The following is a 25,748-nucleotide window of genomic DNA, read 5'->3' as shown; positions in this document are numbered from 1 at the left end:
AATGGCTTGGATGTGGGTTGGACAGCAGCGGGTCAGGAGCAGGAGGAGCAGATAGCCCCACGATCGTCTGCCTACTTGCATCTTTCCCTTTCAGGTCGTAAATATAAAACCACTACTTGAAAAACAAAAAGCTCATTAAGCTGTCAGTGGGCTCCCTCTTGGAAGGCCGTAAATTTGTCTTGTGGCTTTCATTCCTGTCTCGAGTGGGCGTAAGCACCGGGTCCCCCCGTGGAACTGGCCAGAAGTCACTGCTCATAGGGACACCAGTAGCTGGTGGAGCAGCCCTGGCTTAGCTGCTCACACCACCACAGATTTGAGGCTCCCCATCCATTCCTGGCCTATGCTGTAATCTTTCATGTGGACCTTGGAGTATCATCTCTAGGTTATGGCGGTGCTTCAGTGGAGCAGAAGCATAAACTCTGGCCAGGCTCCATCTGCTGGTATAGCCAGGGCCATCCCTGACGGCCAGGGGCCATAGTTTCTCTTACAAAATTTTTGGTAGGGTGATAAAAGAAAAAAAAATGTTGGAAATTAGATAAATGCTTGTGATAATGGTGAGCTGGGCATAGGACAACGGGTAGAGCATCATACAGCGTGATGGAGCATCTCAGCCAAGTGATCTGCACACGCGGTTGGGTTTATGGTGGTGTTGGCAGTGCTGAGCGGTGGCCGGCGTTGACTATCCAGTGGTGGGGACAGGCGCCATGGGCAAGGGCACAGACTCCTGCCTCTGCACCACCTCATTGATTTTTACTGCAGACAGCTTGGCTCAGCTCCTTGCAGCTTGCTGAGGTGAGTGTTAGAGACAATCCAAATAAGCAACCCAGCAAACAGTGGAGAGGAGGAAAAAGAAGTGGTGAAGAGCTTCCCGTGTCCTTTCCTGAAGAGATGGTCTGCAAAAGAGCAGCAAGGAGGGTTCAGCTGTCTTGTGGCTGACGGTTGGCCTAAACATAAGTTGTTTTGAGATATCTATTTTTCTGGTGGGTCCTTTCCATCATCTCTGGCTCCCTCACAATTAGCCAAAGCAACCTCTGAGGTCTTTCCTATTCCCTGGTGAAGAGGTTGAATGTAGCGATGGAGAGCGAGGAGGACTGAAGCAGGCATGGTTGTGACCCATAGACATAGGCTGCTGCCAGTGGGTGCAGAAGTAGTCTGTCCTGGTGTGGAAAGAATAACAATGTTTTAGGGCTTATTTTTTTTTTATTCTGGAGAGAGAGATTTTCCACACTGAGAAGAAGGATGCCCTTCCCTGTGCTCAGTTTGTCATTTAGGGCCTCAACGTTTTTCTGCCCTGGTTTTACCATGGCTGAAAATGAAGCTGCTCTCACATTAACATCTAATTAGCAGCAGCTAAAATAAATGTGCCTGAAACAGGAGGAGAAACAAAAGACAGAGAAATTAGAGATGCAAAAGACCTGTTAGATCATCTGGCCCTTCCTTTGGGATTGTTTCTGTGGTGTTTTGTCCAGTCTTGCTCAAAAGTCTCCAGGGCCATTACCACTTCCCTCAGAGGCCATTTCATTGTGTATTGAGAGAAACCTTTATAAATGTAAAAGCTTTATACAATTGAGGTAGAATGAACAGATTGACTCATTGTATTGTTCTTTGTAATCAGCTTTGCTTTTCATTAATTTCCTCCCCAAAGCCTTATTTAGGCTGGGAATTTTAAAGAAAAAGGCAGGCACATGCGAGGGATGGTGGGAACAGGCTGCCAGGCTCCAGTGAGTTCCTGTGCATCACCCTACTCATCCTGATGGCTTGGATATGTTCAGACACCTTCAGGAGCCCCTCTGCCTGCTCACTGGGCCAAGTTTATCTCTGGTGTTGCACGCTGGGGACTAGTTTGGTTCTTTCACTGCCTCTTGCAATAGGACCCAACTCATCTGGGCAGCTGCTGGCTGCTGTAGCCTTTTAAAGATGACAAGTAATAGCACAGAAAAAAAGGCTACAGGTGGGCATCAGCCAGTGCAAAGATGACTGAAAGTTGAGAAATGAGAGCACTGGGCTTATGCAGCACCCCTGCTGCTGTGGCTCAAGGTGCCTGTTCCGTTCTCCCTTTCTCCTTTTCACCTTTTTTCCTCTCATACCATTCCCATTCTCATTCCTAATGTCTCCATTTCATTCCCCAAGTCCCATGTGTCATGTCTTGCTTTCCCAGTGGGGGATGGTCCAAATTCAGGCAGGCTGCAAGCGTGGGTGCAAAACACCCCAAAAGAGACATCCTTGTCCTTCCTTCTCTTAAGGGATGCTTGAGCCATGAGCACTGCTGCCGCCTGTCCCCTCTGGTCCTGCATGCAGCTGCCCATGTGTAGATGATGGGAAATGAGCAGTGGGTGCCAGATGCCAATTCCTTGCTGACATGGTCCAGAAAACGTGAGCAGCTAATCCCAGGCTCTGCCAGAGCAAATGGGAAGTATATCTCTGCCAGCGAAGGAAAAGCAGAGGTGGTGTTTGGGGGGAAACTAGGTGTTAGTTTTGATTCTAACTGGGGATCCTACCCTGTGTAAGGAGCAGCTAGTTTGCTCCAAGGAGCCAAGTGAAGCAGGTTTGCCAGAAGTTTGATGCTTTGCTCCCCTGCCCTGACATTGCTGGTGTCACAGCAAAGGAGATGGCAGAGCTGCTCTGCGTGTTTTGAATGTAGTTGTTGCATTTCCTGGTTGTAAATGAAGCTGGGGGTGCATGGAGGTCATAGAAGTGACTCATGCTGTGATCATGAGCATGACTGGTCTTTTATTGCAACTCCCCACCCCCAGTATCTAATAGCTCTGTGGGGGTGCTTGCATCCCCATGCCCCACTCTTCTCACCCCCAGAGCACCCCATGGGGGTGTGGTGTGGGAAGATGTGGGATGGCAGCTTGGGCTGGCAGCCATGGGGGAATTCCCCCGTGCAGGGAGCCTGGGCTGTGAGCCTGCCAAGCCGGCTCTCCTCCCGCGCAGCCGGGCTGGAGCCAAGCAGCAGGCCCTGCAGCCTCCCCAGCTTTCCCGGGCCTCTGCATGGGATAGTGTGCCAGATGGCTTTTTCCATGGGGTTTTTGGAGGAGTAAGAGACAGGTGAGAAAGAGAATGACGAAAATTCCTCTAGCCCCTGTATCTGCTGGGAAGGACCTCCCCAGTATCCTACCGAGGAGGTTGCAAGGCACCTCTCTGGGCTAGGAAAGTGTGCCCCAGTGCCAGCCAGCCAGCCTGCCTCCATCCTGCAACACTCAGAGCCCTGTACTAGGATGTCCTGCAACGCTTGTGGCATCCTTTAATGTTCAGAGCCCTGCTCAGTGCTGTCTTGCTCGATGGTAACCTACCCCTGCTGCTTTCGTCCCTTTGGTAGAGGGGCCACCCATGCACCCCATTGCAGTGGGCTGAAATGCTTGTGGATTACTAGGCACCCATGTGGGAATAGTGCAAAGATTTACTCATTTCACCCAGCACAGAGAGGAATGGGAAGGTTAGGAATTGCATTGCTCAGCAAATGAGATGAGCTGAGTGACAGACACAGCTTTCTCCAAGGAGCACTCTTTTGAGGCAAGGGTTTTGAGTACGCTTTCTCATTTGGAACTATGGGAGCAGGTAGGCAGAGTCGTGCCGGAGGCTGGGCTCGCAGGACAGCCTGGACCAGATGTTTCCCAGATGTTACTCACTTCCTGTCTGGCTCCTCCGCATTTAGCTCTTTATGTACTTGTTTGTTTTGGACTACAAACAAAATAAAAAGGGTTTTCATAACCCTGTTCCCATGAGGCTGCGAGTTCAGGATATAATCTGAAGTCTATTCACTATTGTCTCGATCCCTCTCCTTGTCCTCGATGTCATCCCTGGGCACGCACAAACTTGCACGCTGCTTTTGTTAAAAGGTTTTTTTCCCACATGACGTCTTTTCTCAACGGGACACCAGGCTTTTTACCTTAATGACCTCCTCCAATGCTCAAGGGAGCGGTGGGAATATCCCTGGCCAGCTTGGGATGGAGGCAATAGGAGGAAACGCTGTGTTTCTCAGTCCTGACCTGCTTCTTGCCATATACTGTTGTACAGTATGTGTACTGGCTCTACTGTTAGAAGGGTTCTTCTGTATATTTGAGGATGGGAAACTGATTGCACTGATGGTATCTAGCATCCTGATTGACTTTGCCTTTCTGAGGACGTTTGGAGAGGGATGGGGAGGATGCAGAGAGAGCAATAGCCACTTAGATCCCTTTTAAGAGAAAAATAGATTGAAACACTTGGAATAAAGGTGTTTGTACTTGATTAGATGAATGCAAGGGTTAAGAACAAAAAACTAATAAAATCAAGAAGTGGTCAGGAGTGGTATTATGTAAGAGAATACTGTCAGCTGAGGGGTGGGGAGGAGGGGGGAAAAAACTTGCCTAAAAAGTATTGTACACTGTGTCACATCAGGAAGTTCAAGCATTCGTCATAACCAAGAGTTGTTACAAATGCAGCCATGGAGTTTTCTTCTCCTGGGAAGGCCCCAGAGCACAACCTGTGCTGCTGCTCAGCAGGCTTCTCTGCCTTTCTCCCTGCATTTTGCAGCATCCACTATAGTACCCACTGGCCTCAAACCTCCAAGGAACAAAATGAAGCTGGCAGCGTCCCTTTAAAATGTATATGTTTGGCTCTTTCTGGTCTTCTCTCACCTCATTTGTAATTTTTTTTCTGCCTGCTGGGGTTAAAGCCCCTTTTCCGCTTTTCTTTCTCCTTCTCTCTTAATTGCCTGTTAAATAATTTAAATATTTAGGACTAAAGGGCTTCAATTATCCATTAATTTACATTAGTAATTTATATATCAGGCTGAATGGACACACTGTTAGTGTAATGGGTCCCCTGGGACAGGCAGAAGCGTGTGCTGCAGTGATTTTCCTGGAAGCCCAGCCGTTTCTTTACACCTCCCAGGCTTTATTTTAAGCATGCGGGGCAAGGCTGCTGCCCAGCCTGGCACGCTCCTGCACACTTGTGGGTTGCAATGCAACTCTTCTCTCCTTGGGAAAAGGTTGCTTGAGTTTTGATGCAGTGTGTTTTGGGGGGTTGTTGGCAGTTAGGCTCTTGCAAGCACAGCTCAGGCACACTCCCTTTGCAATTCCTGCATTATATGAAGCACACCTAAGTATCTCACTCTAACCTCGACTTCAGGCAACACTGTCCGTAGCAGATTCCAGCTTATATTTAGCGCTAGATTTGTGACTAAACCCTGGCTTTAAATTCAGACAGAAGGGCTGCATTCCTGCATGGGTCTGCATTTTCTGATTGCTTCATATTGGTACTGAGGAACTCTGGTTGAGAGCTCCTGTAGGCACCGGGCAGCTGAACCAGAGGAGCTCGGCATGTTTCCAGGAAAACTCTTCAAACTAGGAGCAAGGAGAGACCTGGGGGAAAGTAAGTGCTGGAGGATCTTCAACCCTATCTGCTCCCTCCTTGGTGAATGCTTCCTATGGTAGTGGGCACAGTCCTTAGCAAGGACAGGGTTAATTTGGTAGGCATAGCACAGGGCAGCAAGATCTTTCAGAGGCTAAGCCCCTTGACCAAACGCTAAAGCCATCCGTGGGTGCTGTGGGGATGCCAGGAAGCAGATACAAGCTGGTGGGTGGCTACTGCTTAGCCTTAAAGGCCAGTGTCCCCTGGGCAGTGACAACTGGCTCTTGCCTCCTGTCACCCTGCTCCAGGATGGAGATGCAGCAATATCTATTTTCTACGTTCAGAAATACCATTCTGGGGGGAGATTTTGGTGCCTGCACATGGTTGGCTTGAACCTAACCTGATCACCTTGGGCTTGCTGGCTGCCACATTATGGCACTTACAGTGCCATGATGTTTTTGGCAGCTTGCAGGCAGCAAGTCCAGCCAGGGTATGGGTAGCCAGGCATCATCAGGATCCGTCCCTACTGTGGCATGGGGCAGCACCCAGCTCAGGGCTGGAGGGAGGCCATGTATTGATTGGGCTCTAGAGAAGAGCAAATTGGGGCCCAGCTCGATCACTGTGGCATGTCGGGGATGCAGGGAGCGTGCCCTGCTCAGGGGGAGGCTGGCCCATGGCTCAGGGAGCAGGGCTCTGCACCAGCCCTGCTTGCCCTCCCAGAGCAGAGGTCACTTAATGGCTCTGATTACCCACAGCATGGCCATATTTAAAGCAATTAGTGCAAATCACTTATGGAAATGTAGCCACTGGGGGACAGAGAGGACAAGGGGAGGCTGAGGGGCATAGTGGTTTTTTTCCTGCCTTCTCTGTGTGCCGAGCACATGATGCTCAGTATATGTGATCCTTTGCCCCTGTTCTCTTGAGACCTTTCTGGATCTCCTCTGGTCCCTCTCTCTTGCTGCACATCCCTTGGAGGAGCCTCTGAGCTGTGCAAGAGCCGTTTCACTGTGCTAGCCTGGCTATGCCTTGAGTGTCCTGCATCCATCCTAGCTATGCTCCATTTTCAAGGTTGGAGATGCTCAGTGCGTTTGTCACTGTAAACTCTCTGGACTCAGTGTGCCAAACTTCATTTAATTTGGTAGTGTTATGCCTTGCTAACAAGCATCTTAATCTTTTAGGCCATTTTTTATCAATACCTTGATGTCCTGTGGTACCAAGTGAGAAGGGAGGGAAGGGAAGGTGTGGGAGGAAGCATGACTTGCATGTCAGTTTATCACTACACAGGGATCCATACTGTAGGTCACAGCATCAGCAAGGATGCTGCCATGTGGGGTGGCACAGACCTCCAAAGCTGGGTATTTCCAGCCTTGGCACCTCCATCACCAAACAGTATGCCTGCTGAGAGGATGCTTGCAGGGAGGCTGGCCCAGCCAGGAGTTGGAGTTTGGTCTGTGGGCCAGAGCTGGAGGACAAAGAGAGGAAAGAGAGACTTGGTGCTGCAGGAACAGGGGCTGCATCCAGAGAAGAAAAGGTGGAAATTCCCAGTGGTGAGAGAGGAAGAAACCAGCTGCAAGAGCTTAGGGTCCCATAGTATTTATATGCCAGAGAGCACAGGAGGGGAAAGGGGTGCCAAACAACATTGGGAAGCTCTCAAAAGCTTCCCACCTTGCCATTGATGGGGATGGGAGGTGGGAGGGAAAAGGCTTTGTGTTTTTGTAGGGGTTTCCTTCCGCTCCCAGTGTGGATGGGAAGGCAATGATGCCAGGTGAAGGCAGGCACCAAAAATAGTCACCCACCAGAAAAAGACCCCCAAAATCTCCCAGCTTTAATAAAATCTCAGGGGTTTTGCTCTGTGTAAAAGCAGGTGCAAAGTGCTAGTAGCCCAAATGGCTCTGAGGTTTAGAGGGGAGGAATACAAGTGATCAAGGCAATTACTAAAATCCTTTTGCAGCTGCACAGAGACCTCGCTCCGTACTGCAATGGCAAAGCCAGGCACCTGCCTCAGGTACCTTCTTCTCCTACCTGCTCTTGGCTGCAGGGATTAAAGTATAACAGAGGCAAAAGTACGGGGAAGCCTTGCCCTCTAATCTAGTCTTGCTGATTGTTTGGGGGTTTATTCTTTAATAGGGATATTGCTAAAAGGGAGAGGAAGTGAAAAGTCTTAATATTTGATATTCAGCATCAGCAGGGATTATTTCTTTTTTTTTCTCAAATCTTTTTCTATCCTTGTTCTTCCCTTCCCCCTTCTTTTCCTTCTGTTTGTCCCTTATTGTTGCAGTAAGACGAGAAGGGGAGAAAAGGACAGAGAAAGGACAATGAAAAGCAAAATATTTCCAGTCTCCATTTGTGGTGGTGGTTTGGCCTTTTTTTGTTTTGTTTTGTGTTGCTTGGGGTTTTTTTGATTGTAGCAACAAATCTGAAAGATTAAGGGCAACTTTAAAGGCTGTTTAATAAAAGGACCTTAATCAGCCGCGCTTGTGATGTTCCTCCCCCTGCTGAATTAATGGGGAATTTGGGGCATCGAATGGACCTTTTCTTTTGTTAGTTAGATTTTTTCATGATTAAAAAATAATGCAATGATTAAAATGACTTAAAAATTGGTGCACTGTTGCACCAAGCACATTCCTGTGTGGAATTTGAATGCTCCATGGGGTGGGAGATGATCCCAGCAGGTGGGTCTGGTGGTGGGAGCCCTGGCAGGGGGAGTGGGTGCAGCTCCCAACCCACGCCTGCCGCTGAGTGAGCTGTGGGGAGAGGTGGGAAAAGCGTCAGGGAAAGTAGGGCAGCGTCTGGCGAGGGGCCTGCGGAGAGGCTGGCTGGAGGCGGCCCAGAGCATCCTTCCAGCCAGCTTCAGCTTCCTGGGGCTTGTGAGAGCTGCTAGGGAGGAGAGAGTGGGTGAGACAAAGACGAAAATGATGCGAGGGGGAGAAAAAACATTCTCCTTGTGCACTGCTTTTCCCTTCTTTGCAGCCAGCTGCCTAAACTTTCAGTTTCACCTTGTCAGGCTCATGCCATCCCTCACTTCTCCACATCTGGTTATGCACAGCCCTCATCTCGATTGTGGCACTGAAGGACCATCAAGCCTCATGAGCTGCTTCTGGAGGGCATGGCCAGGTTGTGCTCCCTTGATGATTGGCATCTCAGTGCTCAGAGGATGAAAACCACTTCCCTCTAACTCGCAGTCCCAGTGGGTGTCTGGGGAGGGATGCTCAGAGATGGGGTGTCTGCCGGGCAGCAGAGCATCCTTCTCTTCCCAAGGAGCAGCGGATGGCTCGTGGCCCCACTTGCTGCCAGTTGAAAGTTGCTTTTCATGCCCAAAGACGAGGTGATCACCTCCAGATTTGCACATTGAAAGGGGAAAAATACCCAACAACAAAACAACACACGTTGCAAAAACAGCCGCCTGGAAATTGCACTCTCAGGGGGAATGCTGGGGAATTTACATTTTTAAATATGTATGTAATTTGGGCGAAGGGGAAATCGCTTTCTGTCTGCAGAACAGGCAACTTTCTCACAGAGTTAGCATTTTAAAACTGCATCTCTCATTTGAACAGGAGACCCTTTTTGTTTAGGTTTGTTGGGTTTTTTTTCCTAGGGAGAGATTGCATCTTGTGCTTGATTAACTGCCGTTTGAATGATAATTAATAATTCCTTGGGCTTTCTGGTGTTAACCAGGGCAACAAGTCCCTGTTTGTTCATTGCTTTCTTTTCCCTTCTCGGTTTTCTTGTTGAAATTGTTATTCTTTTCACAACAGAAATGCACTACACACAGTACATGTGAATAAACAGCATCTTACTGCATTATCTGCTGCTGGCTTTTTTTCTTTTATGAGCCAAAGCAAATAAATAAAAGTTCATATAATTATTATATCCATTAAAAATAACACCGTAGCTCAGTAAACAGAACAAGCCATACAAGAGTACTGTGACAATGGAATTAAAATAGCACAAAGAGAAGTGTCCGTGCCCATAACAAGAACCAGCACTAGATGAAATTTGGAGATAGTTTTCAAATATAACTGCTTCCCTGAAGGAAATGTATGAAATAGCACAAAAGGAGCAAGCACAATAGAGTGAAAGGGGGATTTGCTACATAATTCCTCCTCCTTTTTTTCTTACCTTTTTTTTTTCCTTAAATTCATTTGCCTTTCTGTGGGTATTTACAGGGATTCAGGAGCCTCACAGCTCCCGCTCTGTTTAAAACCAGAAATAGGGAACAATTTACTCCAATCTGCCTGCGCTGTCTTATAAATCTAAATAATGAAAAATGAAGAGGTTCATACCATAAGGGATCTCAGCTGTTTACACTTCTCAGGAGGCTTCGCCTTTGATTATCATAATCATAAAGATAAACAAAAGAGCAGTGTCTCCATAAATACTCCAGCGTAATGCATAATCAACAAGATAAATCTCTCTTCCGAATTCCCAGCAAGGGAAGTTGCTGCCAGAGCCTGATTGTTTCTCCTCTGGAGATGGCAGTGGTCAGAATTTGGATTGGACACTCCTGCAATGGCACAGGGATGCTGTGGTGGGACACCCTGGGAAAAGGCATCTTTCTTTTAGTTTTCCCTACTTTGCAAAAGCCTGTCCTGGGGCTTTAGCTAAAGAGATGGTCCCAATGTACTCTGCACTGGTGAGGCTGCACCTCAAATACTGTGTCCAGTTCAGGGCCCCTCACTACAAAAATGACATTGAGGTGCTGGAGCATGTCCAGAGATGAGCAACAAAGCTGGCAAGGAGTCTAGAGAACAGGTCTTATGAGGAGCAGCTGAGGGAGCTGGGTGTGTTTATCTTGGAGGAGGCTGAGAGGAGACATGATCACTCTCTACAACTACCTGAAGGGGAGTTATAGAGGTGGGGGTCAATTTCTTCTCTCCAGTAACCAATGATAAGACATGAGGAAATGGGTACAAGTTTCACCATTGAGAAAGATGGGACATTAGGAAGATTGGGAGATTTAGATGGGACATTAGGAAGAACTTTTTCACTGAGAGGTTTATTGAGCACTGGAATGGGCTGCCCAGGGAGGTGGTGGAGTCACCATCCCTAGAGATATCCAAAAGATACCTAGAGGAAGTGTGTAGGGATATGGTTTAGTTTAGTGATGGGCTTGGCAGTGTGAGGTTAGTGGTTGTGCTCAAAGGTCTTTTCCAACCAAAACAATTCTAAGGTTTTTTTGGGGGGGCTTGTGGTTTTTTTGGTCAAGTGAGGTGATTTTTTTATCAATAAGGTTGTTGCATGCAAAAACATCCTTGGTGCTTCCCAACTCCTTCTTTCTACCCTTTTCTCACCACAGACTTTGCTTTCTGTTGGGTTTTTCCCCTCTCTCCCCATCCAGTGCCAGTTTAATGAAGATGTGCAGTGAGGGAGGCCGGCTGCAGGCTTCTCATTTGGCTGGGGGAGGAATCTGCTTATTTTTTTTTCCAAGGGTGTAATTAGGGCTGGCTGGGTGCACCCCCTCATTACCCAGGCTGGGAGGAATGCTGTCTAATTATGAAGTTTGCGTGCTGCCGGGCAGGGGTGGGGGGAACTGCTAACCCATCTGGGACACTGCTGTGAAATGTCTGTCTGTCCCAGTGTCTGTCTGACCCTGGCTGGGTCGGCTCCAGGAGGAGCTGGAGGGGATGGGATGGAGGAGGGATGTAGTTGGCTCCTGGCTGGATTGAGGGATGATGCCAGGTTTGGCAGGAAAGGGGACGCAAAGGGACCGTAAAACTGCTGGAAAAGGGTAATCAATGGAGCAACATGAGCCGGGTTGTCAGGCAGAGATACCTTGGGGAAAAGGTTAAGTGGTTCTTTCCAAATTTGGTTATTAATAGAAGACTGGTGAGAATAGAGAGATTCTATCATGTTGCATAGAGAAGGGCACGGGGATTTACAGCCTATGGTGCTGAGGGAGCAACGTGTGGTTCTGTTCATGCTGCCCATGAGTCCTGCTGCTCTGTACTGGGGGTTCTCCATACACAGTCTGGGCTGCCAGGCTTGTGGCTGGGGTGGACTCTGTGGTGTTAGGAGTTGGAGAGGAAGACCCTATAAATGCACAGCCCCGAGGTGGAGAAACACCTTTTGCAGACCCCAGTACACCACTGGTAGCAAGGGTTGAACACGGCAATGAGTTGGATGCTGTTGTTTTGTGATCCAGCCTGTACTGAGTTACCGTTGCATGTGCTTGGGGTAAGCATCAGACGCCACGGGGTTGGGCACCCCATGAGCATGGACATCCCTGTGGGGTTTTGACTTCAAAATCCAACCTTGCTCCAGACTGGAGATGAGATGCCAGGTGCTAGTGTTTCTCTTTGCGATGCCTGAAGGCTCCATGTTCCTTTTTTTGGCCTCTGAGGGCAGCTTAGGTCTGTCCCATCCTGTCCCCTCAGTACTCCCACGGAGGGAGAGGTTAATGAGCACCACACTGAGTTAATGAGGCCGAGGGTTACATCAGTGAGCTGCAGCCCTGGGGACAGCAGTGCTAAGGGCCTGTTACATCCCTTGCATCTCGCTTTCGTCAGCACTTCCCTGCTTCTGCCTGAACCCATTTTAAACAATTCAGAGAGTTTTGAAAGCATGTGATTTTGTGGGCTCTGTGCAAGGAGGCTGCAGGGAGGAAGCTTCACTCACTCCAAATGACTTCCAAACTCATCTTCAACAACACACAGAATGCTAAAATCATAGAATGGTGGGGGTTGGAAGGAACCTCTAGAGATCATCCAGTCCAACCCCCTGCTAAATCAAGTTCACCTTGATCAGGTCACACAGCTTCATGTTGAAGGACCTCACTGGTGTGCCGGAGGCTGAATTTGTGCAATGGGAAGCAGGGCAAGGAGGAAAAGAGGATGCTTGGACAAGAGAAGATGATGTGTCGGGGAGAGAGGATGCTCAAGGTGCTTTCAGGAGGAAAAACTGCTATGTTTTACAGCTAGACCTAAAATGATCCCAGGGATGACACTTTAATGGGAAGCCCTTGGGAACAGGGCAGGCCCGAGACAGCGATGCCGGCTGCCCTTGATCTCAGGGATGGACTGAAATGTGGCAGACGAGGACCGTATCCTATGTGATGCGCTTCTCTGGGGTGGGGATGCCTTGATGTCTCTCCAGGGCTTGCAGCAGGCATGTCCTCAGTCCCTGGCCCCAGAGCAAGCTACAACACAACTGGCATCACAATTTTCTGGAGCTTAAATGGCAACACTGCTAATCCCTAAATGAGTCTGTTCCTGCATTTCACTCAGAGGCAATAGGAGGAAGAATTGGGGTGAGGAGAGAGCTCTGCTCCAGCCTTTCAGACACCTCCTCGAGGCAAGCTGGTGACTAGAGCATCTGCACCAGCTCTGTGTCTAGAGCCATAGCAGCCCTCCTCCCTGTGGCTCTCCTCTTCCAGTGCTGGAGATAAGCTGTGGGGTTTTTTCACTTCTACAGGAGGATTTCTACTGGCCTGGCAGGCGGGAAAGGGATTTAACCATTGCCTGTCAGGCCTTTACTGAACAGAGCACTCACTCCCAAGACAGGCATGAATGGGAGGGAGAGGGAGGCAGAAGGGGTTAAGCACCCACAGCCACTGAAGTTTAGCTGGAGAAACCTCTCCAGAGAAATCCAGGCATCCTACTTAATCCTTACATCCCATTCCTGCCTGCTGCGGCAGAGTAGGATGCTCAGCTGTGGGTGCTGGGCAGTGGGCTGTGCTGCCCATGGCTGATGGGCACCAGGCTTCGCTGCCACTAATGCTCCTGTAATCTTCCAAATATTTGGAGGGATAACAATTGCAGGATTTTAACACTTTCCTGCAGAGGTTTGCTCAGCCATTAATGCAAGGGGAATTGCTTTCTGGGCTCGTCATGTGTTTGGGGTGATGGAGGGGGGTTTAGTGTTAAACCCTGGCTTGAGTGCTGTTCCCCATGCAGGCTGGGGGAGTTGGTTGGTTGATTGGTTGTGGTCATCGATCTTCAACTGAGTTGCAAACGCTGGCTACAAACATCTGCAAGTCACCCCCAGGGAACAGATGCTGCAGATAATCCAGCTCAGCCCCGGCAGATTAAAATGTGTGATGAGGGATAAGGGAGAGAGGCTGGAGAGGAAAGACGCTGTCGGTGCCTGTTACCTCCCCTCCTCTCTTTTCTTTCTCACTGCTCCTACCAAGCTCATCCTCAGGGCTTCAAGGTTTGGTCCTGTGGGCTGAGCCCAGAGCTGCCCCCTCGTTGCCTCTGCTCCCCTAAATACAGATAGGGTACTGCAGTCAGTGCTCCAGCCAGGCCCGTAGCACGTTGTGTTGCAGCACCCAATCACATACCCCAGGTACTGTGAGACTGTGGGATGGTGACAGCCTGGGACTTCCAAAAAAAACCCCCAAAAGGGAGCTGGGAAGCAAGCACCCACCTCCAGTGGGAAGGAGGGAAGCCAGCAGATGGGAACCCCCTGTAGATGTCTGCCAGGGAGATGATTATTACAGTCAATGTAAAGCGTGCTCTCAAATATTTATTAGTTTGTCACTGCTGGGAGTTTTATGGCTTGTCTGATAGCAGTACTGGGAATCCTGGCTGTTCAGGGCTCCTTCCCTGCCTTTGTCTGCATAAGTCTCTCTTGCATGTGCTGCTCCTGCAGCCAGTGGTCCAAACTATCTCCTCAAGTGGGATCAGAGCAGTGTTGGGCAAAGACAAAGTGGCTTCTGTGGATGTGTGGGTTAAAGCATCCCTTCCCAAGGGTGGTGCTTGGTTTACAGCCAGCTCTCTAAAAGCACCCATGTGAACCTTCCTACTGACAAGGTCTTCACCAGTACAGGCCCCCAAGCTGAGGCTGGCTGCCCAGCCTGGAGAAGCTTCTTGCAAGCCTGAAGATGTGCTTCTTGCAAAGTTTCCTATATATATATAATGCAACCATAGTATAGTAGTGATATGCAGAGAGAGGTTGTCATAGCAGGAGATACCCTCTCGCACCTTTACAGGGGCATGTATCCAGCCCTGTAGTACTGGAGCCAAACACTGCTTTTCTTCACCTGTGTAGGGCTGATTTCTGGATGGAGAAATCAGCCTGCCCTTACTTTGAGGGGGCAGGAGCCTAGGGGAGCTGAGGGGTTGAGGCTCTGTGGCACAGCCCCCATTACAAGTCTAGCACTGAAAAACCCATCATCTTTTTCCCTGATTCCTGTTAGAGCTACTTTTTTGGCCCCAGATCTCTCTTGGCCAGAAATAAAAGATCTCTCAGCTGTTACAAGTTTGCAGGATTTAAACTTTCCCAGCAGCAAGGATGCTCCTACCTTCAAAGGTTTGGGTTTTTTGGGTTCAAACTTTAAACTAAGCAAGTTTTTATAGCTACTGAAAGCAGATGCTGGATTTACCTGGGGCTGGGAAGATCCTATTCCAGGACCCTCTTCCCCAAAGTCACGGTGCCTCCTTGGAGAAGAAACCTGAAATGTTGAGCTTGAAACCCACAGTGCAAATTCAGGCAGGCTCTCTTTCAGGATTTGGGGCTGGATGGGACCCATCAACATGGGGGTTAGGGGATTTTTGGTGCTACTGGTGGTGTTTCAGCCTTGAGCCCAGTGCTGGGGTACTGAGGTGACACCCACTGCAGCACAGAGCATCACCCACCCCACTGCAGATGATCGCGGGTGATTCACGAAACTGTGATTTTCATCCCTCTCAGGCCATGATTCATCCCCTCCCTGCTCCCAGATCCTCTGGAATGCCCCGAAGTCTCATTTGGCATCGCCAAAGTGTGGTGGTGGGGTGGGAGAAAACCTCTCTTTGGTGTTGGCTGCTGGAGGGAGACCTCTCCTTGCCCACAGCTCAGCCTAAGGGGGGACAGTGTCACTCCCACAGAAGACAGTCCTTCTGAAAGTTGTCTTCTTCAGAGATGTTGGGTCTTTGTGGGTCACCTTTACCTTCCTAGGTGGGCTGCAGGGCTCTTTGCCTGCATCCTGGAGTGTTGCACTTGGCTTGGGTAGAAAACAAAGAAAAAATAGGAAGAAAGAAAAGAAAGAAAAAGCTGTCACAGATACAGAAGAAAAACCTAATGAGGAGCTTCAGGCCCATGTTATGGCCAGGGATATTATATTCTGGAGTACTTATTGTCTGCCCTTGGTGGTGCCTGAGCTGAGGGAAGCTAGTGGCTGGGAGGTTCCGCTCTACCAGGTCCTAATGGGCTCCAAGCACTCACATTTCTCACAGCAAGCCTGCTTTCTTACCCACCTGCCCTTAGAGCTGGAAAACCAAGCCCAGGAGCCAGCCCTGCCCCAGGGATGGATGGCAAGGAAGCCCCCCAGGCATCACACCAGCTGTTTTCCAGCTATCTGTCCCCTTTCCCAGGTCCAGCTTTGTAGACTGTGCACTGCAGGGATGCGGGGAGCATCATTGCAGAGAGGTTTTCACACAAGCCCGTGAGTGAAGTTTTGTTGGCTGCCTTGGTTGCCAGTTGGATTATCTCCTGCCAGCCCCCCTTGCCAGGGAATTTAGATTCGTGGCATTGAAGCGGTTTTGAAAAAAAAAGAGAGAAACAAAAACCAACCAACAAACCGACAACTCGGTGGATGCAAAGTTGAGTAATAAATTAAAAAAGGGAAAAAACCCAACGTGGTATTTGGTGCCGTGAGGTGGGTAAGAGGCTGCTCAGCAGGAGATGGGAGTGGGAGCAGTGAGGGGGCTAATGCAGGCAGGGGGAGAAGAGTGGGACAGCCCACGGTGGGGGGCTGACACCCTCGAGCCTCATCCCCCTGCCCACAGCAGGATGCTGGGGAAATTGCAGGTTTGCAAATGAGATGGAGGAGGAGGAGGTGGCCAGCAGTGGAGAGGTGGGGAAGAGCCAACAGAGAGAGAGAGAAATTAGCCTGGAGTTTAATTCATTGTTTCCAAAAGAGCAGTTAATGGATTATGACAAATGTCCTACCGCTCTCCCTTAGTGCTGTGTTAAATGGAAATGGAAAGTCAATTTTCCTAAATGGATTTTAAACGACTGACCTCGTGTGGGTTTTTTTCCCCTCACTGATTTTTGCTCGGGAGGCAGCTTGGTCATCTTGTTTTCCTGACGCATCTGATTATATTTTTTCTTCTCCTTCTCCTTGCATCTTGGGATTCTCTGATCTTCTCCGTGCAGCGCTGTTCTTTGCTAAAGGTGATGAAGGGAGTGGGCTCCTTTCTTCCTTGGCAGCTTCAGAGATGTTATCACAGGGCTGGGGATATTTACTGTTTTCCTGCACGCTGCAGTGCCTGGAGTTGAGAATCACAGCTCTCGTTGAGGGAAGAGAGGAGGAGGAAGAGCTCATAACTCTTTTAGGTATAAAGAAAAGCCTTGTGACGTGACCTGACTGCTAGTGAGATGCCCAGAAACAACAGGTTAAGCAGTAGTGTCCCTCTGTGTGTATCGGTTTTTATTAGTCCTATGATATTTATGTTTGATCTTCATGGGTGAAATGGCTAGAAACAGGTTTTCTGGGCTGGATGCTGTAGGTGATCCCCAGCATTGGTTGCAGCATCTTCTCAACCCGGTGCTGGGCACAAGCCACCTCAAGACTCCCACTCCTCAGGGGTTCTGTCCCTGGATGAGCACTGAGGTGCTTGCTCCTTTTCAGGACCTTCCTTGGCCTGGCCTGGGCAAACATGACCTCTTTTTCTGTTGGTTTTTGCATTTAGAATGGTTTTTGAAAACAAACAAGCAGGAAGATGAAGATCACCAGGGTACTGACCAGATCTGGTTCCTGGAATGGGGTGGGATGATGCGAATCCCAGTCATGTTTTTGGGTAATGTTCTCTGGAGGTGGCTTGGCTGGAAGGGATCTCCCGCCTGTGATGGGGAAGTGGCCGGTCCCTGGGGGCTGTGCTGGCAGGGACCGTGCTGGCAGGGGCTGCTGGTGCCCGCCTCGTCGTGTGGTGCTGAGATCTAAGTGTTGACAGGAGTTGAGATCCCAAATGTGGCTCCATGAAAGAGTGGGATGTGTGAGATTTGTGCAGAGGTCACGGTCACTATTGCTGGCACAAGCCCTGCCAGCATTTTCCTCGCAGCAGCATGCCTGTGCATTCCTCAAGGCTATGGGAGGAAGGCTTGAGACAAGGGAAACCAGGCCCTCTGGAGCCTCTCTGTGTCCCCATCATGATCCCTAGACTTGGGTTCATTTTGCTTTTTCCCCTCACGGTGTCCTCTTGTGAGATCACTCAGGCTTTGGGGTCAGCCAGGGCTCGAGGCATGGATGGAAGGGCTAAAATCAGGATATAAGCTGTAGTAGCAGCTCTTGAGATTTGCTTTTCTTTTGCAGGGGCAGCCTCCAGCCTTCTTTTGCTTTTCTAGGCATCCTCAGCAGGGGCTGCTGGCGACACTATCATGCATGAGACAGTCCCAGGAATGAGAGGGAGGGGTGAGGTTGTGTAGTCATGAGTTCCATCCACAATGAGACAGGACTAAGGGCACCTCTCAACCCTCTTGTTCACCTGGCAGGGCTGGAGTACAGCGACGTGCTGCCCGACTCCTTCCCATCAGCGCCGGCCGAGACCCTCCCACACTTCCTGCTGGAGCCGCAGGATGCCTACATCGTCAAGAACAAGCCAGTGGAGCTCGTCTGCCGCGCCAACCCCGCCACCCAGATCTACTTCAAGTGCAACGGGGAGTGGGTCAGCCAGAACGACCATGTCACCAAGGAGAGCCTGGACGAGGTCACTGGTGAGCAAACCCACGCCGGCATCCCCTTGCCTGCCTCTTCCACTCTCTTCTTTCCAGACTCTTCTGCCTTTTTCTCTCCTGCACAACCACGCTGAAGATGATTCTCCTCCTGGTAGATCAACAGGTCTCTCTGATTCATTTATATCAATCCCAGATGATTGCAGTCTCATGAGACTGTGTGTTTTCCAGCTCCTTGGTCCATGCACAGCTTATTTCTCTGTCAGTGTCATCAGTGACTTTATTAGTAGAGGAGCTGCCCCTTTGCTGGGCACTGATAAAGGCATGGTGATGGTAGGGGTCACTGTACCCTATAGAAGCTTGGGAAAGTCAGCCCATGCACTCACACACTTACCCTTTTGCAGGACTTGGGGTTGTTAAATGGGATTTGAGAGGCAACACATCAAATACTGATGAAGAAAAGGAAATGTTTTCCCACAAAATGCCTAATCAAGGCATGGGAGTCACTGCCACAAGGGGTGGCAAAGGCTGGCAACTTACTTGGGTTCGCAAAGGGATTAGATGTTTAATGGGTAATGAGAACATTTGCAGGTAGGATTTGAAGTGCCTTTTAATGAGAGATGAGCTCTTCCCTGCCTCAGAGAAGACTAGTCTGTCTGCCTAAAATGAGGGCAAGAAAATAGTTTAGGCATCTTAGGGGATGTCTTGTTCCATGGGACTGGGCGCCGCAGAGCTGCTTCTCGTCCGTTTTGAAGTGTCCTAGCATGAGAACAAGTTGTGGGAGTCAGATCATGTAATCAAGTAGATCTGATAAAATTGGGATGCTTTAGCTCAGCTCCCACCTTTTATGCACCAATTTTGTTACCTGTGCCCTAATCAGAAGTGGAGGAAAACAGTCGTCTTTCCCATGGAAGGTCTGTTCCCTGCAAATCCCTGAGTCTGTACCATCCATCATTGCTGGGGGCTTTAAACCAAATCAGCCTTTTGAACTGCTGCAGTGTTGGCCCCAGAAGGTAGGCTGGGCTTAGAGGAGAGACTTTGTCAGCCCGGAGGAGTGCAAATATTTCTGCAGAATCTCTTCTTGTCTGTTTTTTTACCCAGCCTTTCCCTTCCCTGGCATCTCCTCCGCATCATCCACTACTAGCTGTGAACTGGTCCTTGCTTGGGTACATCTGTGAACGTACTCAACAAAGGGAAGATCATCCCTTTTCCCTGTAGCTTTTTGAGCCTTTTTCAGATGTTCCTGGAGTGGTTTTCTTTCTCTCTGGGAAGGATGGCCAGAAGTGCTGGGGAAGGTTGTCCCCTTGCTCCTCTGGAGGCTATTGGGAGCACCGACAGCACCATTTCTCTCTTTTGGGGTACGTCACCTCCCTGCTCTAGAAGAGGCCAGATTTGAAACCCTCATCTCTCCAGGGCAAAGTCAGTGCTGGTTAGTGACAGAGCAGCCTTTGCTGAGGGCTTACTCCTTTATTTATAGCATATGGCCATGCCGGGTCGAGCCAAAGGTTCATGCGGCATGCATGCGGCAGTGGTGGATGTAGTGGATGCTTAGGGGAAGAACACTGAACCAGGACAAGGAGAGAGCAATGGAACCCGTTCTTGTTACCCTCCCAGCTTTCTAAAGTCTGTGATTAGGGACTCCTTGGTCCAGCAGCAATATCTTAGCAGTGTGGTCAAGCCCTGGATGGAATCTCCCACGGTTAATTTATCTAAACACCGTTGGGACTCATTTCTCCTTCAGATTGTCCCAACATCCCACAGCAGGGAGTCTCGTAGCTTAGCAATTTGCAGCCTGGAAAAGCACTACATTTCTGACCCCACTGCTTGATCCCATCTTGAGTGAATACCCCTAAACCTGCCTCGTGCAACTCTTGAGCAAAACAGGCTGGAGAAAACATTGAGGAAAGGGAGCAGAAAGTCAGTACAGTGGGAGCTTACCCAGCTCCTCAGAAGGAAATTTAGGGGGGACTCATCCCATGGGGGGTAACTGATTTGCTCTGGGCCAGCATCTCCCTTTCAGATCCCAGCCTGCAGATGCAGAACGTGTGGCAGCAATTTGAGGAGGAAACAGCGTACGCTGCCTTCACCCAGGCTTCAAAGCTGGTATTGCTGCTATCAGTGAACCAGCCTGACAATACCTTCAGAGCAGAGGTGATGCTGTGCATGTAAAACTCTGCCAGCATGGGCATATCTGCCTGACAGCTACCCTAAGGAAAAAAAAAGGAACTGGAACCAAAATGGTTTACTGTACTAAGAAAAATCTGCCTTTGCAGCACAGGGAAGCTGCCACAAAGGGCACAGGGGAGAGCCAGCCACAAAGTGATGCGTTAACATGGTTAGGTGGTCATGGCTTTTTAAGTGTCCTTAAGGTTAAAAGCCTGGGAAAAGGGACCTTTAAATAAAGGCAACTTTTAAGATGACGTGTCTTGAATGAGCCAGGCTCAGTACTGCTCTGACTGCGTCTGATCCAAAACATTTCATGCGGAAGAAAGCAAAAATAGGCCAAGTCAGAGAGGATAATTCAGCTGGACGAGAGGGGACTGGCGGTGAGAGCGGCTGTGTTTGGATGCCTGTGAGCCCTTGAAATAGCCACTCCTGTGAGCCATAAGCTCAGCCTGCAGGTTCTGGGTAGTCTTTGCTCTCAACAGTTGCAGAGATAGCAGGGCATTTGCAGGATGCTCCTCACCTTGCCAGTGTTGCTCAACCCACCCCATCAAGGCTTTCCAGAAAGACATGCTGATTTTGAACCATCTCCATCCCGACTCCTTTAAAAAGCCCTATTTCTTTCCAAAAGTACTTGGCCAAAATGCCTTTTTTGTTGTTGTTGTCCCTCCATAATAGTGGTGAAATAAATTGTGTTTCCTTGGTGTGCGTTTGTCAGCTATTCCAGGGGAAGGTGGCAGGGAGACGGTAATTGCTCCTCGCAGCACTGGGAGCAAGCTAACAGAATTACAGCCGGGGAGCATGTGGCTCTCAGTTGCCATGAAATTGAGGCCTTTTTATAAATAGAAGCGGCTGAAAAAAGGGGCAGATATTGCTTAAGATAAGGAAAAGTCAGCTCTGAGTCCCTCTTGCCCTTGCAAGTGGCCATGCTGCGAGGGGCTGATGCTTCAGGCAAAGCTCAGCATTTTACAGTCCAGGGCACTGTGTCCTGGGTGTGGCGATGCCACTTTTTCCATCACACCCCTGCCACAGCCAGGGTGCCCTGGCAGACTTCACAGGTATGTTGGAGGGTTGGTGGAGGTGTGAAACCCTTTTTGGAGTCAGGGAGCATGAAGCACCATCATCATTTTATTATTTCTTTAAGATCTTATCTTTATCTTGTTACATTTGTATTTGTTGTTTGCAGCTGTCAGAGATGGTTTCTCTCCCATGCAAAGCTTTGGAGGTATCCTTCAAACCCCAGTGGGTAGGAAAGGGCCTGGGCAGAGACGGGGACATCAGTGCTGGGGCAGAGGGCTGTTGGAAGATGATGATGCCTTTTGAAATGGTCTAGAGATCCTGGTCCTGCCCAGCCAGACTGGAGGGGGAAAAAAAAGCAAACAAAAAAAGAAAGACAAGAGTCCTCCACATGAGCCGTTGCCCTGGCTTCACGCCCATCACCCTCCAGAGGGAACAGTCCCCATGACTTGCAGAGGTGTCACACGCAGACAGCTGCAACCTGCTGCGTCTGTCCTCAAGCTTTGGACATCCACTGGCCCTCTTGGGTGCTGCCTCAGTTCCCCTCCTGCCGAGCTGATGCCGTCCCTCTGTCCCCTTCCAGGGATGCTGGTGCGGGAGGTGCAGATCGAGGTCTCTCGGCAGCAGGTGGAGGAGCTCTTCGGCTTAGAAGATTACTGGTGCCAGTGCGTGGCCTGGAGCTCAGCAGGCACCACCAAGAGCCGCCGGGCCTACGTCCGCATAGCCTGTAAGTGCCTGGGACACGCGGGGCCTGCACAGACACCGCTCCTCTGACACTGCTCCCTGCCCCTCTGCTGCCTGCACTGCTTCACATCATGATCAGCTTCAGTTTAAATGAATCCTTCTCCCACCTTTTCTACTTTAGGGGCCCCAAAATATTTCCAGAGGGTACAACCCATCAGTTTTGAAATGGTTTGCAAAGCCTGATATGTGACTTTGGCTCCCAGGCTGAAAAAGAGGTGGCAGCTAGCCAGATGCTTGCTGTTCTGGGTAGCAACACCAGCTGAAACAGCAGCCAGGTCATTCGCTCCTGGCTTTCTGAGACCCCCAGCACACAGCAAGTGAGGCTCTGTGGGATTGGCCGTCTCCAAAACGTGTCTCCTCTGTCTCCAAAAGTTGACTCCCTGTTGAAAGCAGTGCTTTTCAATGGTTTGGAGATGACCCAGGCTTGCTGGATGGCCCAGCTCCGGCTTTGTGTCTGAGCAGGTGTCGTTGTGGCCTGCCCAGATGTGAGGCCGTGGCACTACGTGGGTTAATAACACCACATTGCCCATCAGTGTGCTCACCTCTCCCTGGTGCTTTGGGAACCTGTTGGGAACCCAAGGGTTAGCACCTTGCAGGCTTTGCCTGAATCAGCAACTCAGTGTCCCTGGAGTCCCTGCTGTTTTATGTCACTTCTCTAAGCTGCTGTTGGGTGTCAGCCTTATTAAGGGCTGGTTAATCAGGCTGTTACTCAGCTGAATTTGTCCTCTTAGCAAATGAGATGGCAAAGCTACATGAGAACGGCCTGGCTTCCCCAGCTGTAAACTGATTTTGCTATTAGAGGGCTAATAATCCAGCACGTTATCCAGAACAGAGGCGGCTGGTGAATCAGCTACGCTGATGATGGATTTAGTTTGAACAGGATAAACGTTCCAAGGCACAGGACTGGCTGCTGAGGGAGCCCGTTTGCCTGGCTCCAGCCAAGGGTTTGGTGCTTCTCAGAGCCCGAGCAGATGGGATGAATGGAGGGTTTGGTGCCCTGCAGGAGCAGGAGCTGCAGCTGGAGAGGGCTGGGTGCTGTAGCAGAGGATTGCAGCTCCATCTAGTGATGCTCCTGCTCCTTCAGACCTCTGGCACTGGGTTTTCAGAAAGTCTAGGGATGTGGCTCAGCCAGCACCAACAAGCACAGATGAGCAACAAGCCTTCAAAGCCCTGAAATTGGGGGATTTGCTTTGGTGCCAACGTGGGAGCCAAGCTGCTCTCATCTCACTCCTTCAGCAAAGAAGGGTCCTGGTGCAGAGTCCAGATGGGGAAAGAAACAGGAGGGTTGAAGAAGCAGTGGTTAAGCTGAGATTTAGCCCCAAAAGGACAGGAGGGGATTTAAGCTTGCAAGTGCATGAAGGAGGAAAGTCGTCACCCTCTAGCACCACATGCTGTCCCGAATCCATCCTGGAAGTGATGCTTCCTCATCCTCTTCCTCCAGGGCATGTTTTGCTCTAGATGTGTTATGCCGGAGGGATTTCCTAATTGATGGACCCCAGGTGCCAAGGCAATGTGTTTCCCCCACCATGGCTTTGCAGGTTGCCCTGTTCCTGTCATGAGTCACTAACCCCTGACTTTTCTTTTGCCTCCCAGACCTACGGAAGAACTTTGACCAGGAGCCACTGGGCAAGGAGGTCCCGCTGGAGCACGAGGTGCTGCTGCAGTGCCGCCCACCCGAGGGAGTGCCACAGGCCGAGGTGAGAAGCTCAGCAGCCCAAAGAAAGGCCCTGTGGGGTGCCCTCTTCTGTCCCAGGGAGACACAGAGCATGTCCTTGCTGATGGCTCACAGCCATGATGGATGGCCTTGTGCTGAGACCATCAGCTTTTGTTATTCAGCAGAATTGGGTATTTTGAGCAGTGGATCTGTTATTCTGAAATCTAATAACACACTTAACCTCAGTACCTGCTGTACACACCTCTCCTACCCTTCCTGACGTGCCCTTAGCCCATTAGAGGGAAGATCTGGTGAGGAGGCACCCAGTGACTCATCTCAAGGGGAGCAGTCGCAAGTGAGAGCCAAGACAGGTGGTGCTTTCCTTGGCCACTGCTCCATCAGACCCCTGGAGGTAGCCATAATGTCCTATCCTTGGCCAAAACACCAGTAAGGTGCCCCAGTCAGGCCTGGCTTGGCTCAGCTTTTGAGGAGAAATAAATACAGTCAGAGGTGAGGCTAGTCAATGGTTGTGGTGCTGAGGACAGCGATGGTCTTGGTGATGGAGATGTGGAGTGCTTTGGGGCACGCCACAGGCTGGTCCCAGGGATTTTGCACTCTGTCAGGGCTGGTGAATTCAGCCCCTCCAGCATGGTGTACCTTGTTCTTGTGCCCACACTGACTCTCAGTGATGACATCAACTCAGCCTAGTTAAACAGTCATGGCCTTGCTTAGCTTTGAGATCCTCATGGTGAGGAGCACATGGGATAGCCATTTCCACTGAAATCTGGGGTGAGCTTTTCCTGGCTGAGTATTCCGTTCTCGTTCAGCTTAATCACAGTCCTTATCCGTCCCTTCCTTTGCACTGCTAGGTGGAGTGGCTGAGGAATGAGGATGTCATTGATCCTACCCAAGACACCAACTTCCTGATCACCATTGATCACAACCTCATCATCAAGCAGGCCCGGCTCCTGGACACTGCTAATTACACCTGCATGGCCAAAAACATCGTGGCCAAGCGCCGGAGCACCACGGCTGCCGTCATCGTTTATGGTACCAGCCCTTGCTCTTAGGGAGGGGACCTTTGCTACCAGCCTAGTTTCTGAGCCAAAGGGAAATGTAGGCATTTCCTGGGAGTGGTAGGAGTGAACTCCAGCAGGGCATTGCATTAAGTTAGGTAATAGACAATGTCTGCAAAACAGGAACCTCTACTTGCTTGCACAGGCTATTAGGAGAGGTTATTAGGGGTAGGTATTTCCAAACCTTCTCAATTGGGTCGCAAGGTGAATGAAGGTTGGACCCGGCCAGATTGATTTGACCCTCATAGCAGATGAAGAGCTGAATTTGGCTGAACTTCGCTATGAAACCAAAGATCTACCATGGCCAGATACAAAACTATTTGCAAAGTGGAAAAAGACCTCAAAAGCCCAAAGCAGGCTTGAGCATCCTTTGCAGCATCAGAAGGAGTCTCGTGATTTGCTTGTCATGAGAGTGAGCTGTTCCGAGGTGCAGCAGAAGATGGGGCAGACCTGCCCCAAAGTCCCTGGTGAGCCCCAGGCTCAGCTCCAGTCCCCACTGGAGCTGGCTCTGTTGACACTGTCCTTCTCCTCTTGCAGTGAACGGTGGTTGGTCCACCTGGTCCGAGTGGTCTCCTTGCAACAACCGCTGCGGCCGGGGCTGGCAGAAGCGCACCCGCACCTGCACCAACCCCGCGCCGCTCAACGGCGGCTCCTTCTGCGATGGGCAGCCTTTCCAGAAAGTCACCTGCACCACCCTCTGCCCAGGTAACGGCAGCTCTGTGGTCCTTGTGCTCTGCATAAACCCAAAGGTCTCTGGAAGCCCTGGGATGGCCATAGGCACCCTTTCTGCTGCCAGAGGCATCCCAGCAGCTGGCGTGGTGTTTTAGCCCTGGTTGGGTGCCAGATGCCCACCAAGTTGTTCTATCACTCCCCCGCCTGAACTGGACAGGAAATATAGAGAAATATAACAAGAGATTCATAAGTGGAGATAAAGACAGGGAGATCACTCAGCAATTAGTGTCACCAGCAAAACAGACTCAGCTTGGGGAGAAAAGGAGCAGGGGTTGCAGTCAGTTCGTTACAGATGGTCTTTGCTGCCACTTCCTCTCAGGCCTCATCACACTTCCCATTGTTACAGTGTGGGGTCCCTTCCACAGGAGATAGTCTCCATGAACCTCTCCAATGGGGGTGCTTCCTGTGGACTACTCTTCTTCATGAACTGCTCC

General features: G+C 50.1%; 1 protein-coding gene across 2 annotated transcripts in view; it reads left to right on the top strand.

Moving 5' to 3' along the window:
• Window positions 1-25,748, top strand: part of UNC5B (unc-5 netrin receptor B) — a 56,246-nt gene that overhangs the window by 19,919 nt on the left and 10,579 nt on the right. For both annotated transcript variants that reach the window (XM_062001395.1, XM_062001394.1), the window contains exons 2-6: window positions 17,749-17,970; window positions 21,692-21,835; window positions 23,446-23,549; window positions 24,376-24,556; window positions 25,120-25,287. In XM_062001395.1, the coding sequence (XP_061857379.1) occupies window positions 17,749-17,970; window positions 21,692-21,835; window positions 23,446-23,549; window positions 24,376-24,556; window positions 25,120-25,287 (819 nt within the window). The remainder of the gene's footprint in view (window positions 1-17,748; window positions 17,971-21,691; window positions 21,836-23,445; window positions 23,550-24,375; window positions 24,557-25,119; window positions 25,288-25,748) is intronic.

Source organism: Colius striatus, chromosome 8 (genome assembly GCF_028858725.1).
Source record: "Colius striatus isolate bColStr4 chromosome 8, bColStr4.1.hap1, whole genome shotgun sequence".
In the NCBI taxonomy this organism is placed as follows: Eukaryota; Metazoa; Chordata; class Aves; order Coliiformes; family Coliidae; genus Colius; species Colius striatus.
The sequence above is the reverse complement of the archived record's forward strand: the minus strand, read 5'-3'. Positions and strand labels throughout refer to the sequence as shown.